This window comes from Strix uralensis, chromosome 27 (assembly GCF_047716275.1).
Source record: "Strix uralensis isolate ZFMK-TIS-50842 chromosome 27, bStrUra1, whole genome shotgun sequence".
Classification (NCBI taxonomy): Eukaryota; Metazoa; Chordata; class Aves; order Strigiformes; family Strigidae; genus Strix; species Strix uralensis.
The window spans coordinates 2,650,624-2,660,893 of NC_133998.1; the positions used below are offsets into that span (position 1 = coordinate 2,650,624).

At 57.2% G+C, this 10,270-nt stretch overlaps 1 protein-coding gene across 3 annotated transcripts; it reads right to left on the reverse strand.

Annotated features, from left to right (window-relative positions):
• Positions 1-1,061: 1,061 nt before the first annotated feature.
• PEAK3 (PEAK family member 3) lies at positions 1,062-6,558 on the reverse strand. Of its 3 annotated transcripts, none has more exons than XR_012626525.1 (5): positions 6,265-6,558; positions 5,383-5,516; positions 4,451-5,112; positions 1,970-3,878; positions 1,062-1,102 (listed from the first exon to the last, which is right to left on the reverse strand). XR_012626525.1 is itself a non-coding variant. In XM_074851371.1 (5 exons), the coding sequence occupies exons 1-5, from the start codon at positions 6,363-6,365 to the stop codon at positions 2,877-2,879; spliced, it is 1,779 nt and encodes a 592-aa protein (XP_074707472.1). In that variant the 5' UTR covers positions 6,366-6,558; the 3' UTR covers positions 1,807-2,876. The 3 variants fall into 3 exon arrangements, 2 of the variants coding, with proteins under 2 accessions (XP_074707472.1, XP_074707471.1); XM_074851371.1 differs by lacking the exon at positions 1,062-1,102 and having other exon boundaries at positions 1,807-3,566; positions 3,687-3,878; XM_074851370.1 differs by lacking the exon at positions 1,062-1,102 and having other exon boundaries at positions 1,807-3,878.
• Between the last annotated feature and the right edge of the window lie 3,712 nt (positions 6,559-10,270).

Consider the following 10,270-nt stretch of genomic DNA (forward strand, 5'->3'; position numbering starts at 1 on the left):
GGTCCTCAGCCCTCTGTTAGTGTTCAGAATACTGAGCAAAAGGGGAAATGGCAGCTTGTGCTGCAATTAACTTGTGCTGAAGTTAGCAGAGATAAGTCTCCAAAGCTTTAAAGCCTTGTATTTCAATTTTTTTCAGTACTTGCAGCTTTGGAGGCTTGCTTGGTGCTGTTTCAGCAGATTAATCTTTCCCTTCCAACCCTGGAGCAGTGAATCCCTGGGATGGTGGTTTTACCAGGCTGTTCTGCTGTGAGTGTAAATAGAAGCACGTGATCTTCGTGAGTGTGTGCTCTGCCAGGGCCTGACACTGCTGAGCTTGGCTTGAGGAGCTCTCTGGCTTGTGAAAAGTGTGAGGGGGCCTGAGCATTCCCCCCACGGGTCATCCCCAGGCATGTGTTCTGGGCTAAGCAGCGCTGGAATCCCATGGAACACACCAAACACAATCCCTGAAACTCCCTTCTTGGAGCCGCAGCAGGGAGCAGATCCCATAGTGGGGATTTGTTTCCACAAATTGTTTCCCGTAGTGGGATCTGCAGCACAAAGTAACCGGGGGGATGGCGCCATGTTCCCAGCGAGCCTGTTGTTAGAGGAGCAACACCGTGACAGGGCTGTGTTCCTGATCTGTTTAATTGGCTTCAGATGTTTTTATCAGTCTCTTGCTGGTGCTGCGCCAGCTTGGGCCATGCTCTGCTCCTCGGGTCCCGGGGTACGGCGTGTGGCACGGCTGTCACCTCTGCTGGGACCAAGGCTGGGAGCTGCGCTGCAGTCGGTGCGTGGGAGAGGTCTCCTTCCCACAGGTCTCGTGCCAATTTTTCTGTGGTTGTACAACCGTGCTCTTCCTGTGGGTTTTTTTGAAAAGCTGTGAACTTGTTCTTGGTGTGCTGAAGGCGAGCAAAGAGGGGGTGGGCATGACTGGGGAGAGGGTGTTCCTCCTTTACTCGACAGGCTGGCAAAGCTCTGAAGTTCATAAGCTGGTTCTCTAGAGAAATCCTTATTTTCCTCTGCGACGCCGTGCCTGTGCTGTGATCTGCTCTCCACAGGGAGTGTGGAGATGGATGTGGTCCCTGGTAGAAGTTTCGCTGACCTTGGGTGCTCCAGGCTGCTCCTGGCAGAAGGGGAGGGGGTCACCCAAGGTGGAAACCAGAAACAGGGGTGCAGGGGGTGCTCTGGTGCTGGGGCTGGGGTGGGCCTGCAGGCGCCAGCAGAAGCAGGTTTTGTCTTTGTTTTTCGAGGATCAGATGCCCAAGGTGGCTTTGGGTGAGCTGCTGCCGTGCCACGGGCTTTACTGCCATCTTGTAGCCAGGCGAGATACTACAGGAGAGGCGGTGGGGACTCCCCAGGACAACCCCCCTGCGTGTTTTTGGCCCCAAAGCCCATACTGAAATTTGAACAACATTTCTGTGGACCGGCTGTGCTTGGGTGGTGACCGCATCGGGGTTTGTGTGGCTGGGGAGCTTGTTTGGTTCCCCCCTTGCTCATCCGGCCTCGGCGGGGAGGCTGCGCTGCCGGGTTTGGGTGCTGCTCTGGGAGGGAACGGCCCCCCACTCTGCACGGAGCCTCGCACAGAGGGGCTGAGGTCTTGGCTGGCTCTTCGGCCCCGATGATGGGGCTGCTGCCTGCTCACACTCAGCGGGCAGGGCAGGAGGCAGAAACCCACCGACCAGGGGAGCTGGGAGCCAGCTGCTCTGTGGTTTCATCTTGGGGGTGGGTCACAGCTCCAGTTTATAAAGGTTTTGGGGTTTTTTTTTGAGCTTGGGGACTCCTAGGAGGAATCACCGGAGCCATGGGCTCTGGTGACTGCCTGGTGTGCCCCTGCCCATGTCCATGGCCACGCCGGGGCTGCCCCAGCAGTAGCTGCAGGGAAGGCCGGGACAGTCTGTCCCACTGTGTGCACAGCCCACGGAGGCTGCTCTTGCTGCTCTCAGGTGATAGCTGCGAGTGGATTAATAATGACTTAATTAATTTAAATTACCTGAGCAGGACCTTGCATGGCACTTCACTGTGATGGTCACTCGGCATCCGCATGTGTTTGGGCACCAGGGCGCAGACCCTGCGTGGTGCTGCGTGTTTCGTACCGAGCAGCAGATGCAGCGGCCGTGCCTTGGTGCAGCCAGAGACCGACCTGCAGCCTGGTCCTGGGTGCAGCAGCCATAAACTGACCCGAGCTATTTACTGGGTGCCATCGAGGCTGTTCTGGCTAATCACTGCTGGGCAGTGAAGTTTGGCTTTGTGTTTCTCTCTGGATGCATCACTGGGGTGTGTAATACTGTCAAAGAAGCACATAAAGGACCGGTATTTAAGAGGCTCAGCTCTGGGTTTTATTGAAGCTGTGTGGCTGCTGTATTTCCCCCTTTAAAATGTCATTTATGCTTGTGACTACGCCACAGAGTGTTTCTAAAAAGAGCAGGCTGGACGTGGTATTGTATGTCTCCCTTGCTAATGGTGCATTAAGGTGAGCTGTAATGAGTGGCTTTGCATTATTATTTAAAACAGTGAAAGCCTCATGGCCACAGGAGGGGTCTGAGGGGGTTTTGTGCAAAGTCTAAGCCCCATAAACTTGGGATAATCAGCCACTAAATTGGTGCTTGATCCTGTGGCTTCCACCCAGCTGTCTTTCCTGAGACGCTCCGATAAACCGGACTCACAGTATCACACAAAAATTGGTCAAGGGTATAAGAACACAAACACACCTGGCGTTGTGGGAGCCACGGGTGGGAGTTTGGTCCCAGCTTCATCATTCATGTGCTGTGGGGGAAGCGGGTTTGAGTTTTCCCAGCCAGGACCAACTTCGTTCCTTGTGAGCTGGTGGATTTGGCCAGGTCCTCATGGGCTCTTGGCTTTGAGGAGACCTTTTGGGTGGGCTGAACTTCAGCTTGCCTTTAGGGAGTGTAGAGAACCTGGGTGACTTGGTAGAGTGTGTGTTCGGTGATCTCCTTGAAGTACTGGCAGCACAGCCACTCCTCGAGGCCGGGGCTCCCCACTGCCCCAGCTGAATTCTCCGCAAACTTCAGCAGCAGCAGAGCCCTCTTCACCTCCACCCAGCTCCGGAGCAGGGTGAGGGTCTTCTTGCTCCTGGCGAAGAGCTCCTGGCGAGGCCCCCAGAGCAGCACCTGCAGGATGCTCCTTGCCTGCTCGATGGAGACCCTCTTGCAGGGATCTCTGTGGAGAAGCCGCATGGCCAGACGCTTGAGTCCCGTGGAATAGATGGACAGGGAGGGGATTTCAGGAAGTCTGTTGTTTCTGAACCCCAAGATGTTCTCCAGAGAGATGTCCACATGCAAGATCTGATAGATCAGCATGCCCACGTTCAGCTCATCTGCCACCGGGGAGGGTGGTGCAGCAAGCCCCTCGGTCCAGTCCTGCTCTTGGCTGGTAGAACAAGGTCTTTGCTTGTCTTTAACCTTGAAGAAGCTGCTGATGAGCAGCCTTGGAAGGGACAGCCCCAGAGATGGCTCGTTGCCTTGATGGCTCCGGGGAGGACAAGGGCACTGCACCAGCAGCAGGTTCTCGGGGCGGAGGTCCCCCTGCCCTATGTTCTGCACTTGGAGATGCTCCAGCCCCATGCACACCTGCAGGAGGAGGAGGCAAGCCAGGCGTTCGTAGTGCCCAGGGCTGGCCCTGTGCAAACCACGGGATCCCTTCACAAAGCCCGCCAGGGTCTGGTAGGGAACGTCGGGAGAAATGAGGACCTGTGGGACGGGGTGGTTGGCAAGACAGGCTGGCTCCTCTCCAGAAGGGGACCAGCTCTGCTCCCCAGGGCTTCCTGAGAGCACCAGCTCCCAAGGGAGGTGGTTGGTGAAGCGGCCGATCAGGCGCTGGATGCTGCAGTGTGCCCCGAGGGAGCTCTGCACCCCCAGGCTGGTGCAGCACGGCTTGGGGACCTGCAAGGAGAGACAGGGCACAGCCAGCTGTATGAGGACGGAGTCACCAGGTGCCTCATCCTGGGCTGGGCCACTGCCTCAGCTCAGGGCCACCAGCTGCTGGTTTGACCCACACACCTTCTGAACCCACTGGCACCCACCACAATGGCTTTGAGCAAGAAATGGGAAAAAGGGGGGGGGAGGTGGGTGTAACCCCCAGGGGAGCCACAAAGCTGCTTTGCTGGGTCTCATCCTGCACTGTCTGAGGGGCCACCTCTGCTCCAGCCTCTGCTTTGTGTCTGCTGGCCCCTTGAGACCACTTGCCAGGGCATCTCCCCCAGCGGTGCCATTCTTGACGTGTCCTTTGGACTCGTGGGAGCTGTCACCCTCGCCTCCCCGGCCTGCGCCAGCAGCACCGTCTCATTTAGCAAATGCAGAAGTAGATGCAAAAAGGGGAAGCGTCTGCGTGATGGCGGTCAGGGGAAAAGCCAACGCTCCCGGTTCATGCTTGCCTGCAGCACCGCAGCCCCCCGTGCTGCAGTAGCCAGGTTGATCTGCACCACCCGGGGCATTTTCCCCAATTCCCCACTTACCTTGGCTGCAAACACCAGCTGGGTTTGCTCAAAGGTGAAGCCCACCCGGAAATACCAGGCGTCCCCGCTTTCGCAGCACGGCTCCCGGTCCAGGATGCTGAGCGCTGCCCAGCTCTTCCCGGCCAGCTCTGCCTCCAGCAGCTGCTGCCGCTCCTCCGGCCCCACCAGCTCCTCCTGGATGCGAGCTGAGAGCCGGGCCAGCGTGGCCTCCTGGCACCCCAACATCACCCCGCACACCCCGGCCGGGCTCTCCAGGAGCTGCCCCAGCTCCCCATCTGCCGTCCCGAACGTCAGCTCCGCCGTGCTGGGTGATGGGGGTTTTTGTGGGCTGCTCCGGGCCACCGGTTCCCCCAGGCTTTGGGACTTGGTCAGGGGCTTCTTGGGTCCCCAAGAGGGTCTGTCCCATGGGGGGATGGAGCTGGGAGCCCCCTCCTCCTGCCGCAGATGGGGCGGCGGGATGCTGTCGAGGATGCTGCCAGCCCATCGTGTGGGGTCACCCCGACAGTGCTGGGATGGCCCCTGCTCCGGGAGGGACTCTGCTCGCTGGAGGTGCTTTTTTGGCAATGGGGGAGGCAGGGGGTCCCGGTCGGGCTGAGAGGGGGGTCTCCCAGCTCCTTCCCCTCGGCTAGCCTTGCGGGGGACGAGGTGGGCCCGCAGCTCTCCTGGGGAGGGAGGAACAGACACGGCAGGGCTCAGACTTTCCTAGGGGTGGGGGGAAGAAAGCGGGAGATGGAGCAGGATGGGAGTACAAGCACGTTGTTATTTATTTGCCCCACTGCATATTTCCAGCCCCAAAGTAATGCCCAATGCCAGCTGGAAGGGTGATGGCCAGGTACTGCAGGAGGGGGACAGGGACAGCAGCGGGGTTTGTTCCAGCTGTCCGAGCTGGCACCTGGGCGGGGAGGAGGGCAGGGGGTTGGGGCGTCACTCACCCACGTTGCTGTAGATGAGGGCTGAGCTGGGGGGTCGAGGCGGGGTGTCCGGCATGGGGGCAGACGGTCCGGGGGCACCCAGGTCCAGGCTGCTGCAGCGGGCACGCATGCTGCCCCGTGCCTGCACCACGGCCCTGCACGGAGCTGGGAGTCAGCGCTCGCCCCTCCAGAGGCTTCCGGCTCCTTGTGGTGCCAGCTCAGGGGAAGAATAAGGAGAAAGGGGAAGCAGTGGCCTGGGGAGCCCTGGCTGTGTGGTTTTGGGGCAAAAGACAGAGTTTGGTGGCCCAGTGACTCCAGTTCCTGCACTGGGGGTGCTTCCACTCCTGAGGGGTGGGGGCTGCCTCGGGGGCTTCACATACACACAGGTCCATGTCTGCCCTGCGGTCCCTGTTGGGTGGCCATGAGGAGGACACGAAGGTGGGAGAAGTGTGGGATGAGCGCAGGAAAAGCCTTCAACACCCCCAGCCCAGGTCTGGGGGGCAGGAGAGGGGGGGGGGGGGGTGTCTGTGCATGGGGAGGGAAAAGCAGAGAGCTTGTAAGGAGGAGAGCAGCAGGAAGGAGCCGTCCGCAGCCCCGGCTGGGGTTTCACTTCCCTGTCCTGGCCAAGCTCAGTGCAGACCTGCGGCTCTGACCCCGCTGCCCCAAGCAGTACTGAAACCACGGTGGCTTTCTTTAAAAATGCCGATTTCTGCGGGGACATCACTCGCTGTGCAACTCCAGGCTTTGCCCCTCTTTGGCCCAGCTCAGCCCCCATTCCCCCCAGGGAACCAGGAATTATTGCCCTGCCTCTTGCTGCGGTGCAAAGCATAGGGCTGAAGCAGCCTTGCCAGGGTGCTGCTGGGAAGCTCCTTTTTGGGCCCCGTTTGCAGAGCAGTTTGTTACCTCTGAGTTTTCCCTGGCAGCGGTGGGGGCCTGGGGGGCTCCAACTCCATCTCCCGGCTCGGCAGCGGCTCCCGCTCCCCGTCTCGGGCTCCCCCGGCCATGGCACTGCCAGGAACCACCTTGCACAAGTCTCTGCAACCCCGCTCGCAGGAGGATGTTCTTTCAAAACCTGCTTCTCGTAAGTCTAAAGGAAGCCGGAGGCTTGGCTGCGCTCCCCGGCAGCCCCCAGTGCTGCTCTGGGGCCACACGCTGCCTGGGAAGGCTCCTGCAACTAATTGCAAGTAATTGCAATGCCTTCGGTACAACCTGTTGCAATGGGTTTGCTTCCTCCGAGCTGCTCGTGAAGGCTTCACACTCCTCCTCCCGGGCTGCTTTCTGGATGGCAGCTTTATTGAAGGGGGGGATTTCCATGGTAACCCACCCCAAATTACATAATTAATTTCCTGCTCTCCAGATAATGTTACTCTAGACAGCTTGGTGAGGTGGAATTATTTTTTTTTTTTTCCTTCAATATTTTTTTCTGGGATTTCCTGCTGCCATTGTACAAGAGGAGCCCAGTCATTTGAAAACACTTTTTTTTCTTCCAGAGCTTTACATGCGCTGAGAGCATGAAGTGACATGACTCAGCTGATGAAAAAAGTCCCATCAGTGTCTGTCCCCTCTAGGATGAAGTTGCTCTTTTAGCACTCTAAAACTCAAAATATTTTAATATCTTCTCCCTTCTATTCAGTCTTTGAAATAATTAGCAATTAGCACTCGTTAGCAATTGGCCTGGCTGGGTGGGTGAGCCCCTCTGCTGAGAGCTGCGGGAAGCCAGCGCCAGGGATTTCTCCTGGGAGCACCAAGGCTGGGGACAAACAAGCTTCAGGGGATGTGGATTTGAATGAAGAAAGTGGAACCATCCACCGTACGTCCACCATTTGAGGTGGACCATGCAACTGTGGGCACCCTTGCGACCGGCTGCCTCTCCAGGGCTGTGGGGGCCAGTCTGGGGCTCGGCGGGTGCCTGTGACCCCGAAGCCAGCCCCTGCGAGGAGCCCACCCTCCTCCACGGTTTCCTCGCTGTGTATTTTACAACCCGTATTTCCTAGCCCACACCCAGCAAGCTGGTAGGTTTGTGTCTGTTGACCCGCAGCGCTCGCCGAGGGCTGCTCCTGCGGTGCTGAGGCCATATGCTAGAGCTGATAAAAATATGTGTTGGGGCTGAGTCATGAATGAATCCGGCACCAGCTCGGGGAGGATGTGCAAGACTCGGGGAGATGACAACCCGCGCTGGTTCCCGCACGGTCCTTCCCACGCTGTTGCCAGCTTTGCTGCTGGAGCTGCTCATCCCTGCGCCCCAGCCCTGCGGCCCATCCCTGCCCGGCAGTGAGGCTTGGCTTTGTGTTGCTCCCTCAACACGTCATCTAGGGCTATAACGCTGTAAAAATAAGTATAAATGGAGCATTTAAGATTCAGCAGGATCCTGGGCTTATTGATGGTGCTTAGCAACGGGGTCAGTGTATGTATGTCCCTCGTCCCAGTAAGTCATTTATGTTAACGACTGTACTACAAACTGTTTTAAGCAACAGTAAATCTATTAGAAGCATCGATATTTTTCCCTGATGAGTCTTGTTACCTTCAAGATATACCAGAGATCATTAGGAATAAAATTACAGAATTAACACGATGAATGCGACCCTACCAAGCTAGAGCGAGGTGGCACGAGCCCGGAGGAGCCCCACAGCGGGGCAGGCAGGAGTTGCCTTTCGCAGAAGTATTAGCTGCAAATTTCCTGATGCCTCTTATTATAATAAAGGAGACAACGCCAACTTTAAAAGCAAGCCAAGCCCTTAAAAAGGACTGTGATTTTATATTGCTAAGCCCTGCAGGACTAGTAAGCTTCTCCGAGCCACGGGGCACCCCTGAATCCATCGGTGGGTTCCTCTGCATGTCCCAGGCTGACAAAGCAGCCGCAGGATGGTGGTTGCAGTCTCTGGTCCAGGGGGTGCCGAGCCCTTTGTCCCCCCCTTTGTGCAGGGGTGGGATTTGGGGAACTGATGTAGGGAAGTTTTACTTAGCCAAAGTCTTTTTAATTTGTAAGGAAATTGGTTTCTCTTCCCAGCAGGAGATATGATCTTTAAATGCACCTGCTGGAAAATTACATTTTTCTAATTGTCTTTATTTTTTGGTGTTTTTTTCCTGACATTATTCTCAATACTTCACTGCTGTGGGGATGCTCCGTTCCCAGCTCAGGGCAGGTCAGGCTGATACCACTGCTGGGCCTGTGTGGGCACATGGGCTGGGCACAGCGAGCACCAAAACCACCAGAGCTGGTTTCTCAGCATCTTCACTCCTGGCAACATTCGTCCCCCAAAAGCTGCCGCAGGAGAGGGTGGGCTCAGCCCTGGATTCCACAGGTGTCCCCGTAGCCACGGTACACCCAGACCCTTTGGCACAGGCGCAAACTCTAACCCCAGCCCTTAACCTCCTGGGCACTCTTCTGCCATACAACATTTTTTTCATGCAGGAAATGAGAGAAAAGCCCCAATTTCCTCTTTTACTCCCACGACAGCTCTTGCCCTGGCTGCGGGGGCTGCAGGAGGCCCAGGGTGCTGGCAGCACCCCGGTTATTTTGCAACCAGGGCCACCCTCCTTCATGCTGGTGATGCAGATGCCGGGAGCCGCCCCACGTCCCCGGGGAGCAGTGGGGTGTGGAATTTTGGGGTGCAGAGGCTGGGAACTGGCCCAGGGTCCTTGTCCTTCCCTCCAGCAGATGGAGGCATTGCTTTGCTTCCACCACCCCGCAGGCTCCCAGTTCCCAGCCCAGTCCCCAGCCCAGTGCCACACTGGGAAAGCCAGGACTGGGGGCTGGCATGGGGGCAGATCAGCCACTGAGCCTGGAAGGAGGGAAACGGGGTGACTTTTGGGGAGTTGTAGCAGCCCCTTTGCTGGGGACACAGGAACAGATGGTCCCCAGCCAGACAGGCAAGGGGACACTGGGCTGGCTGAGCGCCTCGTGGGAATGGTGATGGGCAGGGACGGCCTTGCCTGGGGCCAGGGTGTCCTCTGGGGTTGGTGGGACAGAAAAGGGGACAGAGAGGGTCACCTCAGTCTTCCTTAGAAGAGGGACACCCCCCTCCCACCTGCCTCCCCCTCCCCGTGCCGCTGGCTCCTGCCCCTTGGCCCTACTGCTGTGCCCCTCCGTGCCTCAGTTTCCCCAGCCAGAGAGCTGTGACGCAGACCCCCAGTGCCCGGTTTTCCAGTCTCATTGGAGGGGTTTGGCTGAGTCTGTGTACACGTACGTGTGCGTGTGACCTCTTATGTGCACGTGAATTCTTTTAACAACCCCCCCTTCCCAATTTCCCTTCAAGCAGGAGGTGAGGTGCTAGCTTTGCACCCTTCAGCTTAAGGGCGTCCTGATAAACACTCTATTAATAATTAATAAGAGATTAACAGCAGTGGCAGTTTGTTAACACATGCTCATTAATCATTTATTAGTTATTAATATGGACTTTAGTACCCTCTGAAAGTTGGTTTAGCATTGTTTATTAAGGGTTTTGCGGGGCTGATGGTAGTGATGACCAGGTGATGGGCTGCAAAGCCCGGCAGAACTCTGGGGGGTTGACGCCTGCCTGAACCCCGGGACTCCCTTGGGCTTGCACCAGGCTGGAGCGGGTCTGGGGAGTGCAAAGGCACAAATCCTGCATGTGGTGCAAACAGGTCCAACTGCCCTTTCCGGGTCCTGCCCAGCTCTACGCTTGCAATCAGCCCTGCTTGGGCTTTGTCCGCTGATTCTGGCTGTTCTTATTTGAGGCACATGGAGAAGAAAAGGGGAAAAAAACCAAACGAGCCGCAGAAGTCCTTTTTTTTTTTTTGTTTTCTTTTTCCCCCGCAAATACATTTCACATGCTTGTTACATATAAAACTGTGCCAGGTCTGCAGTGCCCAAATCTGCCTTTGCTCCCGGCTGCAAGGGTCTGTGCCTGACCCCCTCCCCGCCCCCCGCCACCCCCCAGATAAAAAA